Source organism: Pelmatolapia mariae, linkage group LG7, assembly GCF_036321145.2.
Source record: "Pelmatolapia mariae isolate MD_Pm_ZW linkage group LG7, Pm_UMD_F_2, whole genome shotgun sequence".
NCBI lineage: Eukaryota > Metazoa > Chordata > Actinopteri > Cichliformes > Cichlidae > Pelmatolapia > Pelmatolapia mariae.
The window spans coordinates 39,265,976-39,285,814 of record NC_086233.1 but is presented as its reverse complement, the minus strand read 5'-3'; the positions used below and the strand labels follow the sequence as shown (position 1 = coordinate 39,285,814).

Here is a 19,839-nt window from a genome sequence, read left to right as displayed (position 1 = left end):
GGCTCAGATGCTGGCAGTTCTCGCTGCAGTCTACCGGTAGCATCTCCTTTCAGGCCAGGATAGACGAATGTCACCGAGCAGTGACTAAGTTTGTGGTAAAAGGCTTGCACCCATTTGCCACAGCAGATGCCCCCGATTTTCAGTAAGTGAATGTGTTTAATTGTAGGCAGGGACATTACTGGATATTCTTGTGTAAATGCTACAGAATAATTGATGTTATACTTTGTTATTGCTACAGAAGAATATTTATTTTATTGTTTTACATTTACAATTTTTTCCCTGGGGACCCTGTGACACCCCATTGAAGAGCCATAGGCTGTGGATCTCTTAAGATCTCACTGTTGGGTTTGTAAGGCCATGTTACTCCTAAATTTCTATCTTGTGCAAAGAGAAGATATAAAACAAAGTTTTAAGCTAATCGACCTTAGTGTTCTCCTTTTTTAAAAAGAATTGATAAGAGAATCGATAAGAGAATCGATAAAGAATCGAATCGTTAAACAGAATCTAAAATGGAATCGGAATCGTGAAAATCTTATCAATACCCATCCCTACTGACAACTGCTCCGTTGCGTAGTCGGTATCCGTAGCCAGTCTTGTTAATGATCTCACTGAGGGGGTTCAGGCCTATGCAGAACAGCAGAGGGGATAGAGCATCTCCTTGGTAGATCCTGCACTTGATGGTGACTTGTGTTATGGGCTTGAAGTTGGCCTCTAGTGTTGTACGCCACATCCCCATTGAGTTCCTGATGAAGGCTCTTAGGGTCCTGTTGATCTTGTACAATTCTAGGCATTCCAGTACCAGCTGTGGGGCATTGAGTCATAGGCCTTCTTGTAATCAATCCAGGCAGAGCACAGGTTGGTCAGTCTGGTCTTGCAGTCTCGGCTGACTGTTCTGTCTACCAGTAGCTGGTGTTTTGCGCCTCTGGTATTCTTGCCAATCCCTTTCTGTGCCCCACTCATGTATTGACCCATGTGCCTGTTCATCTTAGCCGCTATGATGCCTGACAGGAACTTCCATGTAGTACTGAGGCAGGTTATTGGTCGGTAGTTGGATGGGACCAGTCCCTTCTGGGGGTCCTTGACGATCAGGACCGTCCGGCCTTCGGTTAGCCATTCCGGGTGTCTCTCGTCAACTAGCAGCTGGTTCATTTGTGTTGCCAGACACTCATGGAGTGCAGTCAGCTTCTTCAGCCAGTAGGCGTGAACCATGTCGGGGCCTGGTGCTGTCCAACTCTTCATACTGGAGACCTGTTCTTGGATGTCTGCCACCATGATGGTTACTGGACCATGTTCAGGGAGGTTGCTATGGTCTGCCCTCAGATCCACTAGCCACTGAGCATTGCTGTTATGGGTTGCGTCCTTCTCCCATATGCTCTTCCAGTATTGCTCCGTCTCCAGCCTCGGTGGTGCCGTTCTCGTATTGTTCCCTTGCCACTGAGAGTACACCTTGGCTGGTTCTGTGGAGAACAGCTGGTTTATTCTCCTGCCTTCCATCTCTCTGGTGTACCTCCTCAAGCGGCTGGCCAAGGCTGTGAGTCTTTGCTTGGCAGTTTCCAAGGCCTCAGATATGGACAGCTTGCTGTATTTGTTTTTGTTGTATTTGTTATGCACCTTCTTTGTCGCACCTTTCTACAACTCCGATAGTTGGCTAACCTCCCATGACGATGTAGAAGATCTACATCATCTAGTAGATCTTCTGAGTACCCTCTGACTACATGAGGGTACTTCACGTAGTCTTGGTAGCTGGCTACGGGGGATCCAGGTTTCAAGCTTTGCCAGGATTATATCTTTCAGGTCAATTCTCGCACTCAACGCTCCTTCTTCAATTGCACTTGGGGCTTGGTACCTAATCTCGGGTGGGGGTGATGATATCACCCCCCCTGACCTGGCGTCCTGGCTCCCCTTTGCCGTAGCATTTATGTTGTACCTCGTCAATCTCTAGCTGTGAGAGCAGTGCCTTCTTCCGAATGTTGGAACACTGAGCTACTAGTTGTTTTGCCGTTAGTGTGGATGCTGGGTATCGAAGGGTCCATAGGTCCCTCATGTGTCTATATGTCTGCTTCTCTCTTTTTCCAAGGCTTTAAAAAAGCATTTATAATTAGAGTTTCATGAGTGATGGTGCATGGGAGCTGGTTGTACAGTCTTCAAAAATTTCCATGAAACCTCCTTTTTGTGCAAGGAAATTAGTGACGAATTCTCAGCTGATTATTATGAATATTTTTGTCTGGTTTTTCATTTGCTGAAGAACATGCATTACATTTTGCAATGCATTACTTAAAAAGAGTACTTAATTACTCATTGGAGAAAGTAACTAATTCCACTACTTGTCACATTACTTTCGTGTTATTCCGTAATATGATTTGAACCACATTGTCACATAAATATTATTAATAAATCTGGGGCTAGTTGAAACGCAGCCAAAAGAGACATAAATGCAATCACCGCAGTGATTCCACTGTAGAATCATGTACAGATGCAATTAGAGTTCTTCAAGCCTGAATGCTCATCACTGCCTTTGTTATCTGCTGAAGATCAGGATGTGGCTGCTGGGCTGTGGTCGAAACTAAGCTTTAACATCACTTTGGTTTCTTCTTTAGCTCTGTTTTAGCATGTTTTCTGAGCAGATGTTGTTTTAGAAATATAACCTAGCTGGTTCTGTCCTGGATGCAGTTTGCACTTTAGCATCGCACTCTTGTTCTTTCCTGCTGTAGAGGTAAAAGTAATTTCCGTATATCCACTTCAAGTTGTAGAAGGCTCCGTTTACTTTCCTCCTTCCTGCACAAATTAACTGATTGTAGTGCTAGTGCCCATTAGGAAAGAGGCATCTTTGATGGGTTTTGGGGGTTTGTTTTTTTTCATCCATAACATGCTGCATTATAATACATTAGTGAAAATTGTATACTGATTACAGTAATATATTACTTTGGAATGTGTTGTGACCAACAACAGTTAAGAGGCTTGTTTTCGTTTTTTGTTTTTGTTTTTTCTTTTTGCTGTGAGGTCAGTGGGGGCAGAGTAAAATATTATTAAAAATATAATTAAGAAAAAATAATAACATTGCAGTCTGTGACTGTCCAGTGAGAGATAAAATAAGGATTTCCAGTGGAAGTATGATCTAGTATTGCTAAGTAGACATTTATTAAACATACAGTATATTTGAAATTTGCCAGCAATATTAGGCAGTGATACTAAATCTGAATTGTAAGTCATAACTTGTAAAGATAATCACTATACTAAAAATGTGCTGTAATTTACAAGTAATCCTGTTATTATATATGAGTAACCTTTACCTACTGTCATGGCACTATCATTGTATCAACAACTATAAAATAATCATTAATTAACCACTGTAGTTGTAAAATTGTAGCTTCAACAGCATTCCGAACGAGACTGGCGACACTGAGTCTGAATGGACCATGTTCAGCATCTCCATTGCCGAAGCCGCCGCACTGAGCTGCGGCCGCAAGGTGGTTGGTGCCTGTTGTGGTGGTAACTCCCGAACCAAATGGTGGACACCAGAGGTGAGGGGAACCACCAAACTGAAGAAGGAGTCCTAGTAGGGCTGTCTTGGTTGACACGCCTGTACAATGTTGCATAGAGATCAGGGGCAATACCCCTGGATTGGCCGACCTGGGTGGTGGTGGCGCAATGCACATTTACTTTTATTACACCTCTAAATTCAGATCATGTCAGTAACTGATCATATGTCAAAACTGTCCATTAGAAGATTTTGATGACAATAACTTCTGAAATATAATAACGGTGAATTGCAGTTCTTTTCATCTGTATTTATGCATTTAAATGAACTGCTTAATGGTTCCTGGAAGTTCCGTCAATTTGTGACAATTAACCAAACATTTTAAACCCCCATTCATGGGCCTGTCTTAATCCCTCTCTACAGACTCTGTTGTTCTTGTGCACAGTACATGCATTAGCTTATTCCTTCTGTAGTTATAATTTAAACACTATCTTGGAATCATGTGGAAAGCTCTTCCTCTTAGGCTCTTCCACCTTGAAGCCACAGATATGAGAGCTTCTAAAGCAGCAATTTTCTCTGCCATTAATTTTTATGAAGATTGTGTAAGCTCTGTGGTTTCATAGAGGTGTTGGCCTGACTTCTAAATATATCTAACAGCTAAAGTAAACACAGAATTTATCCAGAGAGGGAATCCGTAGTTCCCAACTGCCCCAATGTATAAGCCTTAAATTTTTGTCAACCAGCTTAAACTCAAATAAGCATGCAGCTCTTGTTAGTGCCTTATTTTTTTTATTTTGTGAAAGCAACAGTTTATATTAGCCAGATCCCCACCTGTTAAGTTCTACAGTACATAAAAAAATGCAATATCTATTTAAATCTATTTTTATTGCACTAAATGCCGTGTAAGGTATCTTTATGGTATGTCCTTGAAATTAGACACAAAAATCATAAGAAAACAAAATGACCTCACAAATCAAGCATTGCCAATGTGTCCCCGGAGAAACAGTTGTGACATGATGGTAATGAAGATGGTGATGATGAAAATGGAAACATCAGCTGAGGAATGCTCAAGGTAATAAAGAAACTTACTTGTGCACAGCAGAGCAGAAAAGGCATTAATGGCTGCCCTAGGAAAAAAAACAGAAAAGTGACGTCTGACTCATTTGAATCAACACCAAATTAAAATAAAAAACAAATTGCATTTGTAATTGTCAAAGTAAATCTTTATGTATGAGTGAGCATGAAATTATTTGACTTCTAAAATTAGAAACATCCTGACTCAGGGTGACGCTGAAAAATTGATTTGTTTTCATTATTACTTCCAGTCTGGACTACTGTAGTTCATTTTTGTCAGGATGTCCTAAAACTCCCTGAAAAGCCTTCAGTTGATCGAAAATGCTGCAGTGAGAGTACTGACAAGGACTGGAAAGTGAGTATTTTTCTGCTGTATTGGCTTGTCTTAGCTACCTGTTAATTCCCGAACTGAATTTAATATCTTTCTTCTTACATACAAGGTCTTGAATTGTCTTTTCTTAAAGACTTCAGAGTACCATATTGTCCCAATAGAGCACTTTGCTCTCAAACTGCTGGCTTACTGAGCCTGTGGAACCAAGTAGAGTTTGGATCTGGGAAAAAGACACTTTCTATTCTTTAAGATTAACCCGAAAACTTTTCTTTTTGATAAAGCATATAGTTAGGGCTGGATTAGTTGACCCTGACTACTGCCTTAGATATACTGGTAACTAAGATAGTAACTATAACTGTGCTAATAACACAGATGTGGTTGTTTTAATATACGCATTGAAGGACATTCTAGTCAAAAATGGCTCCAAGTGTTACTGGAGGTCAAGGTAATGCCATCCAGAGTAAGAATTGTGTTTGTAAAATGGTACAAGAAAGTCAATTTAATCTAAATTTAGAAACAAGGCATTAGAGTCTATCCAGGTCTGTATGTCTTTAAGACATTCATGCAGTTTAACTAATCGGTGTATGTCATCTGGCTTCATGGATCGATAAAGCTAGGTATCATCTGCATAGCAATGAGAATGCACTGTATGTTATGGCTTCTACCAATACTGCCTAATGTATTATGCATGTATAATTTAAACAGAATTGGTCCAAAAACAGAACACTGTGGTACTCTATAACAGTGCTTAGTGTTTGACTCTCCATTTACACGAACAAATTAGAGTTAATTATATTAGATAGCTATGATTCAAACCACTGCAGGTCAGTAACTTTAATGGCTAACACATTTTGTAATCACTGTGTTAACATTTTGTGGTCTGTGGTGTCAAATGCTACACTGAGGTCAAGTAAGTAAGTAAAATGTATTTATACAACACTTTTTACAGGTAAAAATCACAATATACTTTACAATAAAACCAGAAATAAAATACATCATAAGAATTAACAAAAAAACCCCATAAAAACAAAAATTTATCTAAAGGTTGTCAGTATGTCTTCAGCTGTTTTTTAAAATGAATCAGTGGAGTTTATACAGAGTAAAGGCAGTGGAAGAAAAATCCACAACCTTGCCCAAAAAGTCATATCCCCATGAATTTTTAAACCGAGTACATGGGTCCAGCAGGAATCTCCAACCCAGTATTACAGGAAAACATGTAATAGATACGCCGGTCCACCATGTCCATTTCATCCTTTGCTGCTTTAAAATGGGAAATGGACATGCATGCAGAAGTTGTATTACTGCATGCAGATGTTGCATTACAAGCAGGGGGGAGATAATATCTTTAAAGCCTAAAAACACTTCTCCGTGACAGTGTACTGTACCTGGACTATAACAAAATCTCAGTTTCTCTGACCACCACTCTGCCTGTCACCCAGTGAGAGCTGGGACAGGCTACTGGTCCCACTGCAACCCCTAACTGGACAGGCGATTAAGAAAATGGATGGATCGATGGGGGGCAGTTAAATATTCTCATATATGGTTAAATGCAGCTTGTAGCTTAAAGAACTATGAGTGGTCAGTAAGACCACTAATAAGAAAAGTGCTACATGGGTTTAGGTTCATAACTGTTTTGACAGTGACACAATTTTATAAGTTTGGTTCTTGATGCCGTCACATTGTATTTCAAATCAAACACTCAATATATGATTGAAGTTCAGACTTTAATTCAAAGGATTTAATAAAACCATTACTTTAACTATTTATCCAAATATAGCCTATCATAGTTGTCATTGGCTTTATTTATATCGCAGTTCTCACCCAAAGGTTTCTCAAGGCAAAAGAAATAGGATATTCTTCCATGTCAGTAACCTCATCTCAGTTATGATTTTCATGATTGAAGACAGTACTGTAGTCAGAGAGATCCCCAAACAAGCTGCAACTGAAAGCATCTGCAGTTAAAGTCTAGCCGAGCGTTCCAAGGGAGTCCATGAATTCTGAACTTCAGCCAATCATGTGCTGCAAAAATGTTCATCCAGAACAATTCAAGGGTCCAGCGCACCAGGCCCAGGGTAGTGTCTCGAGTGAATGTCTGGTGAGCATCTGGTGGCCGGGCCAAAAAAGCAACATGGGTCCGTCCGCCTGTGGGCCCACCACCCGCAGGAGTCGACATAGGGCTTCAGTGTTAGTGGATCGAGAGGTCCTGGCACTCCGATCCCTAGCTTCCAAAACTGGTATTATAAACAGCTAGCTATAATTCATCAACTATTTCTATAAACCACTTGAATTAATGCTGAAAGTCTGCACTTAAATCACACCTTGATTGTTTAATTTAGAGTCCACTGCGGTACTGTAGAAAGCAAAATTACAAAAAATTGTGTCAAAAAAATTATTGGATTCTGGATGAAAAATTGTTCAAAAACCTATGGCCCTGACTGTATCTATGTGGTAAAACTGATCAGTGGGAAATGCAGAAAGCCCTTAGGATACTTACTTAATAGCATGCAGATGCTTGGTTGTGTATTGAGGAATGAGGCGGTAGATGACATCCAGTCCGTGGTTTTCTCCTATGAGGTTTGCTGTAGAAACTGTCAAGAGAACACAACTGACTTTAACTCTGTTACTAAGATTATCAACATATAAATTTACACACAGCAACAGGTAAAGCTTCTGAAATACTCTCTCCTTAACATTTAAGGTGGAGGCTTTTCTTGTTAATGAAGAATTCACTAATAAAGTACTCTGGATGACAATGTGTAAGGTAGGGTTTAGGATAAGGGTAATGTTAGGATTAGAATTTAGAGAAATAGCAGCTATGATCATTTTTAGGGTAAGCCTCCAGGATATGAATTTAACTCCAAGCTGGTGACAAAAACAACTATATTGTGTACCTGATGAACAGAAGACTTGGATCACCCAGAGGCAGGCAGCAGTTCTCCTGGCATGCTGGCCATTGTGTTTCAGCAGATTCAGAGTCAGCAGCACTGCACCTGCCTCTTCTGCTTTCATACCAATACGACGGTCTACATATATATATAAATTGCAATGAATACACATGGTGACAGTAAGTATTGTGAAAGTAAGTGATGAAAATTTTAAGAATGCAAGAAGTCAAAAAATCCAAAAATAACAGCAACCCCAATAAAAAAAGTACTTAAAATAGTAGCATTCAAATATTAAAGTTATATGAATTTCTTCCATCTTTGGAATATTACCATGAATGTAATTGTGATTATTACTAGCAGTGATGTAGTAGCAATAATAGCTCTACATAGTTACACCAAGCAGTGATCGCTTGACATGGTGTAACAGTAGCAGATGGCTAAACATATCTGCATTTCTAAATGACATATTAAGGACTAGTAATGACATGTAAATGATGAATTAAGCACTTGCTAATAATACCTAAGTGCTACCTAACTGTATTAGCAGTTTGCTTTGTATTTTCATTATAGACCTTTTGCTTTTTTTAATATTGCAACATAGAATTAGAATAGAATAGAATTCAACTTTATTGTTATTGCACATGTCACAGTACAAGGCAACGAAATGCAGTTTGCATCCATCCAGAAGTGCTTTAGCCATGATATAGATATATTACAAAATACATATTAGCAATAATATAGGTATATAGATATATTACAAAAATGGGTCTATTATGGGTATGTTACAATGTACACGGTATGAAGGTATGTTATGAATATGCCTTCATACCGTGTACATTGTAACATACCCATAATAGACCCATAATAGACCCTCAGTATTGATTTAAATTGCTGGTCAGACAAATAAGCACAGATATATCTCTATGAGAAGCTTTCATTATTACTGTACCACAAACATAGCTGTCAGTGAATCAAGAACCACTGTGCTATTTTTGTTGATCATCTCACCTTTCCTAAACAAACTTTAAGAGTTAGAAAGAGTTATCACAATACATGTTGTTTTGTTCATTCCCACCTTTGTGTCCAACTTTAGCTAGCAGGTGCAGGAGTGGTATGAGTATAGTGTAGTTGGGACTGAAAGTGTGGCCATATTTGACCAGTGCAGTCAGCAGAGCCTCACTACCACCTTTCTTGATCATATAGTGGATACGCCGATCTGTACCTGAACAGAGAGCAGAGGTTAGTGCTTGGCTGAGGGAGAAATTACACAGAAACAAAGCTGAAACTTGTGGTTGGGAACAATGTCACATATCACTGTGGCAGTCCTACTTATAGATGGTTACACCAGCAAGTGCTGTATGTCTCTGTGTTCTCAACTTCAGTTTCCATCTCTCCTCTTTCCAGCATATTAGTAAAGGGACTGAAATATAAATAGTGCCTTTTTTTTACTCTCACTGACTATTTTGAAAAAATATAAAGGATGCTACAAGTCACATTCAAATGGGCATTCATCAAGTACTTCTATTTATTGCAAAGGACATTACTGCTCCAAATGAAGACTTAAACCTTAGTCATCCTCAGAATATCCTCACAGCATATATGTGTATGCTGTTTTCTTCCTATCTTTCCTAGTGCATATATCTGAAAAAACAAGTAACGCAAGTAACAACATAATATTAACTTTAATGTATTTACAGAATTTAGTACAGTAACGCATTACATAACTGCATTACTAAAAATAGGATTACTGTCATCCATTAATTTGGCACGGACTACACCCAGCCCTTGATCCTAGCTACAGTGGCCGCTGTATGACAAACAACTATGGCCGATATTTATCTGTACAGACTGTCACTCTGAGTGTGGGTTACGACTCCACTATTTACCTCAGCTGTCAATATGTTAGTTGTCCGTGGTTTTTTTACTCATCTAAAACTTTGTGAAAAGAGTCTGACACAAGTTGATAAGTTGGTGAAGCTCACTTCTGTCCAATAAAAACCATATTGAAGTGAGTTATTTAGCTTTTAACCAGCTGTCATTGTTGTTTAGCTGGTATCTTATGTATAAAGGTGCAGACACATATTAAAATTTGCCTCTCCAGCACAAATGCCTACGACTCTAGCGGCTACGGTCTCTAGCCTCGTACATAAAACGCAATTAGTCGGAACAGTGACGTTCATCTCGGACATTTTACTCAGGATGATGAGGCAGCACGGTGACTTCAACAAACCATTGCCCGCTCCTGTGTATTTTCAACTCTTTACCCCTTGAAAGCCTAGTAGGAATAATGCTTGAAGAACTTTTCTGAACTGAGGGGTTTCTGTCATATTTCAGACCTGCTTATAGGTTTCTGACTATGCAGCTACCCTTGGAAAAACCTGGAAACTTTATTAATGATCATCAAGTCACGTTTTTATTGATATATATAATGAGGAGTCAAAACTCATGTTAAGGGTACAGGGGAGGCCGTCAAATGTCATCTTTATGGAGGAAAAAAGTGAACGAATGAATTCTAAGTTCAAAAGATTGCATCTGTTTGTTGGAAGACATAATTACACATGAATTTAAGTACAGTTATGAGTTCTTAGTAACTTAGTTGTTTTTTTTGTGTATTTAATAAAAAAAACACAGACTGTGCCTTTAAAGGCTTCGTGTGTTTATTGGCATTTTACATAGCACAACAATTTTTTTTTATGTAAGGATGGAAACCGAATGGTGAGAAGATGATCTTACCAGCTGACAGAAGTTCATCCAAGACACTGAGGATATTTAAGGTGCTCTCCACATCCCCTACATTCTGCGGAGAAAACATACACACACATTTAAACCCACAAAATAAAAGAATAAAAAAGTTAGAATGCGTCTAACCTACTTTTTTTTATTTAACCAGGAAGATCCCATTGAGATTAAAAACCTCTTTTTGAACGGAGAAGTGTGACTGTGAAGTGTCTCACAGTTACAAAAATTACTCAATTAAACACAGGCAGCAACAACAGACATGCAAAAATAAATGAAAAATAAATAAATAAATGGATTAAATAAAGATAAAATTCAATAAAAATCAAATAAAAATTCAAAAATTCAGTTAAAATGACAAACAATCTTATTGAAACAGTTGCATGTTATGGAATTGGTCACAAGGATTCTTAGTTTAGACTTAAAAGCACTTAATGAAATGCTAAATGGACAAAAGCTCTTTTGCCAAGTTCAGTTCGGGCAAATGGAACAGAAAGCAACAAGTAACCTTGCGGACGAAGAGAATAACGACCAGCATGTTTCATTGCAAGCAGGGAACACATATAGAAAGGTAGCAATCCGAGTATTGCCTTTATATATAAAACTGTATAAATGAGAGTTCCTCCGACTGGCCAAAGCAGCCCCTCCCACCTGAGAGTATAACTCACAGTGGTGTGTCTGAAATTTACAGTTAGTGATGAACCTCAGAGAAGCTTGATACACAGTATCTAAATCAGAATGTGGAATCCATATACAATCCAAACAACCCAGCTGCTACTAATGGTTGTGGTGTTTGCACTTTTTTAGTGACTATAACTACATATTGTTATTCTTGGCTTTGCTTGTTTGTGTTTGTTTTTGTTGAATGATTTTATCACTCAACAAAGCTGATTATTCTTGCTTGTGTTTATGTGAAAGTGGAATGATTGCAATTTGTTTTGCAAATTCTCATGTTTTGTGAATCTCTTATAATTGTCTTCATGTCATCAGCTGTCAGGACTGAGGCCTGCAATCCCAAAGTTGAGCACAGTCAGCTGATTATGACCAGATGGAACACGGTGAGTATAGTAGATGTGTTTCATGGAAATTCTGCATCCCGCATTGACACGTCCTGGAACACAGTGTGAGCATAGCTTGCTTCAGGACTTTATATGCAGACAGGGCAGAAAGTGGCACTGACCCTGACATGTTACTGTGAAGAAATGTTTCTATAGCCTGTTGAAATCCTGGCTGTGAAATGTCTTCATATTAATTACACTGGCAATATTTTTAGGCCTTTCCATTTTTTCCTACTTCCTGTTAAATTCAGCTCCTTTCATGTAATGGAGCACAAACTGTTCCAGTGGATGACACCATATTAAAAAAAAACTTTTATACACACACTTCTCTTCCCCTTATCCTTATCAGGGTTGCAGGGGAGCTGGAGCCTATCATGGCGGACTCGTGGCCTTATATACATAAAATGTGTCCAATATTTCCAAGCTAATGGACATTAGGATATTAGTTTATATACATGTTTCTTATGTCACATGTACTACACATGTACATGCAGATGGATTTTCTCAGAGATTCTAATCCCAAATATTCAAAACGATCCCACTGAGCAGAGGTCTGCTGGTCTTATCAACTACCCAATCTGGCTGATTAAATTCTGCCGTTTCAACAGAAATCTTTTGAGGTGGCCAAACATCTCCCTCGTTAAAATGTGCGTTGTATGAAGAAACCTTCTCCAATGTCCAAATGAGGCCTCTGACGAATATCTGATGCCAGATATAAATAACTTAATGTGTTGCATCCAGACAGGCTGTTTAGATGGCCAGCAATCGGCCTGTTCAAATAGAAACTATAGTCTTGTTTCCGCAACAGGATCTTTCCCTAGGGACTAGGAACCATTGGAACAACCTTAGCTCATGGTCAAATTTAAGGTAAAAATATTTTTGAGGTCTTGTGGGAGGCCATCTCATGTTTAATCCTCCACATTACCCTGTAAAATTCATAATCTTGAGTCTGATCTTGCTTTGCTGCTTCTGCTCATCTATTTTCCTACCAGATGAGATCCCACTGATCCCACTGGAATACCAGATGAGATCCCACTGATCCCACTGGAATACCAGATGAGATCCCACTGATCTCATCTGGTATTCCAGTGGAACAGACTGGGCTATACAAGAAAGACTCAAGATTTTTCTTGTGTAGTAGTCGGTAAATACGTAAATTTGTGTTTGTTTACACACCACTCGACTGGAATTTTCTCAAATTCCATCGGTCTTTAGTTCTAGATATTCAGGATGAAAAGTAACAAAATAGTACAGGCTTGTGTTGAGCAAAGATTGCTACACAAAGGTAATAACATCTTAAATAGGATAGACAGGTTATGTCAACTTAACCAGCTGAAGCAACTTGCCACTTTTCACTGCAACCACATGTTCCAATCTGAAGTGGGTGACAGCCTGAAAGCTATTAAAAAAAGGCCATATGTTTGGTGAGGGAGCTTTGCTTTTGCACTGTCTTTACTTTTTTGTAACTTAAACCCTGCACATAAAAATGGTGCTTGTGCTGCACTCAACCTTTCTTTCTAGCTGCTGTTACAACCAAATTTCCCCTTGTGGGACAATTAAAGGATTATTCTATTCTATTCTAACCATGATGAGGCTTCTGACAGTGGCTTCTTGGCTCAGGTCTTATAGTCCAGAGATATATGGAAACGTGTGACTTTTCAGTTAACACTGAGATACACAATTTTAAATGAGCTTTAATTATTTTTTTTTCACCCTCTCAGTGAAAAAAGGGCACTCACAGCAAAGATGAACCATTACTCTGATGTAGAGAACTGAATGAGCCAGTATCTCAGACGGTCTACCCATGAAATATTTCTACCCTTCTGAAGTTTCACATGTTTAGAAGGGAGGAAATTCTGTGACAGTAATTAAATATGTCTGTTCCTGAGACTGATTCTCATCTGACAGTTTTTAGAAACTGCCCTAACACAAAATTGAATAATCATGTCTACAGGTTTGATTCCACAAAAGCTGCTTTAACAGACAGTAACAAAAAATATAAATATTCCCAATAATCTGGGAACCTTTATGAGCTCATTTGCAAACAACTTGAAGTCCACAATGCTATTATTATTATTCACAACTGGAAAAGTGTGCGTCTCTAAGGCAAAACAGAAGGAGAAAGTCTGAGTAGAAAAGCTAAAAAAGAGGAAGCCAGAAAATGGACAACATTCTTAGTGTTTCCATGAGAGTGATGACTGTTTAAAATTAAGTAAATAACAAAGAAAGGCTTCACCTGATTAAAAAAAGGAGAGCTCGATGTCATTTCCCCTACAAGAAAGAGAACAAGTAAGTGTCCTGTTAGCCTGAGATGAGAAACTTACTGCAATTTTTTTTAAAAAGAAAGAAAGAAAGATAAGACCGTTTAAGTTAAGATGAGTGAGATTAATGAAATATATTTAAATTAAAAGGATAAAGCCTACGTCTTTACTTTTATCATTTTGTTTTCCTGACATGCTTTGTAATTTTTTTGTGTAATTCTGTACATTTTGTGGCCTATGATGTTTTAGAAAACTGCTCACTTCGGTCAGCCCGGTTGTTGTTTTTAAAAGTGCTTTGTAAATTAAGTGCTATGGTACTGTTAATATTATTATTATTAGTAGTAGTAGTAGTAATAGTAGTATTCATTTTAAAGACTTGTCTTTACTTTCCCAGCACAGTTAGGTCTTCATTTGGTTGTAAGTGTGGTGAAATGGACTTCTAAATTTATTTGTAAAGTAAAATCAAATTGAGGTATGAAGGCCAATGCCTTTGGACAAACCAAACTGGAGATGCTTGGTGTTCATGGACAACACCACGTTTGGAGAAAACCAAATACGGTATATCAGCACAAACACCTCATACCAGCTGTCAGCACGGTGGTGGAGGGGGGATGATTTAAGCTTGATTTACAGCCACAGGACCCGAGAACGGAGCAGTCACCGAGTCTAACATGAACTCCTCTGTGTACCAAAATATTCTAGAGTCAAAGGAGAGGCCATCGGTCAGACAGCTAAACTTTGTCTGAAACTGGCTGAAATGCTGTGTTGGGACCTTCAGAGAGCTGCGTATAAATGACTGCTCGCAAGCCTGAATGAGCGAAGCAACACTGTAAAGAAGAATGGAACAAAATTCCTCCTCAGTGATCACAGAGACTGATAAAGTCCTACAGAAAATGATAGCTTCTGGTTAATGCTGCTGAAGGTTGTTCTACAAGCTTTTGAATCATGGAGTGTGCTTCATTTTTCACAGTTGTTAAATAAATGATGTAATGATTGTCTGTCTTTGTATCCTTTAGCAGTAACAAAAAAATAGATAAGAGCTGCATAAATATGCTCAATGCAAAGCCAATATATTTCTTTCCTTGTTTGTTTTGTGCTAATAGGGGAGTGCTGAAAGAAACTTTCTCTGTAGAGGAGATATCCTATGTGACCACCTTTCATGGCTTTTGAGGTTCCCTCAGAGGATCACTTAGTAAAGATCAGTCACTAAAAACTGTACTTTGAATTGTATTATTGAGTCCAATTCAGCAACTCAGGGTTCATCTGCAGTTAGAATGGTTTCTGGCAGTCCATCCACACTCAGGAAATCTGTTTATTCTCAGATGCTGGGATTAGGTTTAGACTGATTGAACTGTAAATTCAGGACTGTGGGTATGAAACACTATTTGAAAGAACTGAAAAAAGATGGATTAGCCCAGGCTCAGTAGTCAGAATGTGTTGTCATTAAAAATGTGAGGTTAGTCCGCCACTTTTTAAAGAATGATGTTGAGCCAGTAGTGCCATATAATGCCACCTGCTGTTTCAATCTCTCCACCCCTATACCCCCCAGTATCCAACTGTAGCACCCCAGGGATGTTTTGTATCATATGTACCATCGCGGTCCCTTTCACCAATACCTTAACAAGCACGTTGATAGATAGATAGATAGATAGATAGATAGATAGATAGCTTTTCATCACTGCTCCATATGAGTGTGTTGCAGTTACAGTTTTATTTAAAGATCCTAGTTTAATGCTGATGCAGGACCAAAGTTTATGTCCAATATTATTGACATTTTTTTTTTATGTCATTCAACTTTTTAAGGATCCAGTGTCAACCACAAACCAAATAATGTGAACATGATACAGCATATGAATGTGGATCGAGCTTGATGTATATTTGATACATGTTTGATGCAGCAATTACCCAATGCAAGCCTGCAAAATATACCACACGCAAAGTACAAAAATAATATCTTGTTAATATTCCAAACACGCAAACCTCGGATATTCCTCTCAGTAAATCAGCTGAGGCAACGCAAAACATATTTTAGTTTTTCTTTTATTTTTCTCCTTTTTTTTTATATACCTAACAGACTATTAGGGGCTCAGCATACATTGAAGCTAATATGGAAGTTAAGTAATTGTTTTGATTTGTTATTTCAGTGTTTTATACCAACACGTCACATACAGGAGCACATACCTGCAGAGTGGAAAGGAGGACCTCTAAGCCGCTGGAGGAGCTTAAGGTGGCCGTCATACTTGGTCGACCTCGTCCTGTTCCAGTCAAGAGATGGACGAATCAAAAGAGTGAAGGAAAGGTGAACAAACTTTTACACAGACAAACGACAAAATGAAACGGGATCATCAGTGAGGACTTGGACAGTCTGAGAGCCGAAGTGTCTCCTCAGCAACATGCAAGCAGTACTTCAAACAAACACACACAGACACACTTATAGCATCAGTGTGCTTTTCTCTCTGCACAGGCTGTAACGATACTGTGTCTAAACACAGCGGAGTGACACTCACCAGGGCCAGGGAGGGGGCACGCGTGCTGGTGTGTGTGTCATTGCTGGACATGTGTATTAGTAAAGTTGATGTCTTCCTGAGAGTGTGTGTCATTTCTGCTCAGTCTGTTTTACACGATCTTAAAACACATGCAAAAAACATAACAATAAACACATTCCTCCTACCATAAAATACAAGAAAAGTATTTTTATAGAAAAGTGATTATATGTGTGCGTTATTGTGTTTAAGTGCGCACACGTGACTTTGCATGTGTAATCCTACCCCTCTAGGATAAAGAGCTCCAGAAAACATTTGTGCTGTGGTGCTGAGAAGACTGCCACTATAAAAAGGCTTTGACAAGACCAGCGGGGCAGCTGCAGGGCACAGACTATATTCAGTACCACCGTACTCTAACCCAGAAAAAAACACTACAGTGTATTCACTGCTGCTTATCTGACTCAGTCTTAATAACTCCCAGGATGAAAGTACTCATCTGTTGATCCATATAATAATTTATTCACCTTTAGATTTATTCTACTTACAAAAAAGTGATGCTAAACACACAATTAAATCAGAAAGGCAGCCAGTAAGGGAGACCCACAGATACAGAGCATTTTAAGCACAATGTGGTTTTTGACAGCTCTTCTGAAAAATAAAATTCTAGTGAAGACAATTTGGAAATTAATTTACAGCTTTTAAAGGATGGCGGGTTTTAACCATTGTAACATTCAAATAACCATTTGAATGTTTTCTAGGCAACCACATCAGTTTCCAGGTGGAGCAGGCTGCGGTACCATTGGTGCAGCACTACATTTAAAGATACCAAGAACTGTGGAGAAAGAGCCACTGACCAGAATAAACGCCTGACTGACTAATTAGGTAGCACAGCCCATAACTACTTCACAGGTCAGAGTTGTTGTGGGCTCCTATGTCCCACCCAAAATCCACACCTGTGCTTTCATTAGTTTCATTCTGTTGTCCTCGTGTACCCTGAAGGAATCTATATATTATGTATTACTCTGTTTCAGTCACTACTTTCTTATCTTGTCAGTGTGTGTCTGTGTGTGTGCAAACATATGTGCATTATGACTTCATGAGAAGAGTCAACATGCTTTAAAGTTCATATGGGCTGGAGAGCTGGCTTTGAGCTGGCTGGTTGAAAGTTGGGATTAAGGATGAACATTCTCAACCACTGTGCCCTTCAGCTTGTGTCATTCTGTCTCTCTGTTACTGTCTCTCACTCGTTTGCTCTCTCACTCTCTCTCTCTCTCTCTCTCTCTCTCTCTCTCTCTCTCTCTCTCTCTCTCTATCTATCTATTTCACAAACACACGCACAAGCGCACACACATAGGCAATAAAAGAAAATCACATCAACAACTGAAAAATGCCATAACATTCCCATCAGGAACTCCTAATCCACAGGTGAAATCAAAGACATACTGCTCTCCCAGACAGGATTCCCCTGGCTTGACACAGCCATATGTTGCACACCCACGCACATTTCCATTTCCACAATAATGAGGGGAGAACCCTGAGTGTTGCTCCAGCTGTCTAGTTTCACTGATGCCTTCAGACAGCAGGCTGGTACACTGATATGCACGTCTTGGCTTTCCACGTATAACTCATTTGAGCAGAGCAGCACACATAGACGCTGCTCACAACTCACTACTGCTGTTGTAAAACCAGTGGTGTTTTTTTTTTTTCATTTTCTCTCAGTAAGCCTCTTTCATGGTATTTAGAAACATTACATTTAATTTTTTATTTACTAATTTAGTTTTCAATTAAAACTTATAGAAAAACATGTTTTTACTGCTGCAAGATAATAGACTGTAATGGCTAGGTAAAACTTGTTCAGCAAAATGTAACAAAACACTCATGAGTATGTAGTCTATTTCATTTTCTCATTATAATCAGTGTATAAATTACTGATAACACACAGGTCAGAAACAAGAAACACTATTTGCCCACTTAATAAAATGTCATAGTAAAATTACATATTTCCAATTGAATAAAATCACTATTAAATGACAGGTGACAAACTGATTCATTTATATAATTATTAGGGGTGGGAATTTAACACGTTAATTGTGATTAATTCATTTGAAAAAAAAATGCATTAAAAAAAAAAATTAACGCATTTAATCGCAGTTTGCATTCCAAGCAATGGGGAACTTTTGTCAATGCACGATTTCCTGGTATACCAATTACACTGATGCACACGGCTTCAAAAATGGAAGAATCAGAAGAAAGCGCGTTGCTAGGACTGATCGGTATGGCAAGCCATTCGAGCCAAAAATCGCCACTTTTCTAACCCGTTTGGTTAAGAAATGGCGTAAAAAACACCGTTTAATTATTCAAAACGCCAAAAAAAAACGCCGTTTGTCCCGACAGAACACTATTTTTTTACGCCACAGACTGGCGCCTTGAACACCCCATCTGAGTGGCGGAAAAAACGCAGGTTTTTTTGGCGTTTTGAATAATTAAACGGCGTTTTAATGGCTTGCCATAGATCAGAGGCGAATTTCATTGCAAAAGACTGCTCGACGGAAGCCTTGATAAAAGCGTGATTTTGTGCAAACTGTGCAAAATGGAGTTTGCATACCACCGAAGCACTTCAACCTTACAGTACCATCTAAACGCAAAACATGTTGCAGCAACACAGAAACTGTGGGTGCTGTTAGCGTTAGCAGTTCAAGTACCAACAAAAGATGTCGGCAGCCCAAACTTGATGAAATGACTGGCTTCAGGACCAAAATTAGTAAGGCTTTATTGATTTTATTAAACATCTGCATGAAGTCAGGGAGGGGATTCAGGCTCTGGAGCTAGCTGAACGCGTCCACTCCCAGGTTCCCATGCCCCAGCAGCAGCTGCCAGAGCTTTCCACACCTGCTGGCCTCGTGTCGCATCAGCCAGAGGTCTCCGAACCTGCTGGCCGTGCCTCGTCTTTGCCAGAGGTTTCCACGCCTGCTCGTTCTGTCTTGTCTCCGCTAAAGGTCTCCTCGCCTGCTGGTTTTGCTTCGTCTCTGCCAGAGATCTCCACACCGCCATGTGTTTTCTCTTTTTTGGATTTATGGACGTTTGGTTTCTGCTCGTTGGACATTTGGTTCCCAACTTCACATGAATAAAGGTTAGTTTGTTCATTAAGTTTGGCTTCAATTCTGCATTTTGGGTCCAAACATGCCAGGTTGAGACATCAGTGAACTGATATACTTGTGATGTATCATTTTGTTCCCTCCATTTGTTAAGTTATGCCTATGATCTTCCACATTATCACCATCCCTTCAGTAGCAAAATGTACGACAATGACACAAAGACAAAAACAAGCGTTGTGGTGAGTTATACTGTAAAGATATCGTTACTCCAATCAAAAGACCAAGACCAAGAAGCCCTGAATACCTGTGTGCTCTGCCAGACACAAGCAGGAAAGTCTCCACCAGTTTCCAGGCCCCCAATGAGGCCAGCCAGCAAATCCTGGGACCATCCAGGTAGCATGGGCATTCAGAAAGAGGGGCCTACAGCACAGAGGGACA

The 19,839-nt window shown here is 39.2% G+C and overlaps 1 protein-coding gene across 1 annotated transcript in view; it reads right to left on the bottom strand.

Annotated features, from left to right (window-relative positions):
- LOC134631769 (cytosolic carboxypeptidase 4) overlaps window positions 1-19,409 on the bottom strand; it is a 67,163-nt gene extending 47,754 nt beyond the window's left edge. The window contains 7 exon segments of the mRNA XM_063480321.1: window positions 4,568-4,605; window positions 7,378-7,471; window positions 7,775-7,906; window positions 8,844-8,990; window positions 10,502-10,565; window positions 16,005-16,078; window positions 19,235-19,409. Of these exon segments, the coding sequence (XP_063336391.1) occupies window positions 4,568-4,605; window positions 7,378-7,471; window positions 7,775-7,906; window positions 8,844-8,990; window positions 10,502-10,565; window positions 16,005-16,078; window positions 19,235-19,409 (724 nt within the window).
- Window positions 19,410-19,839: the final 430 nt, after the last annotated feature.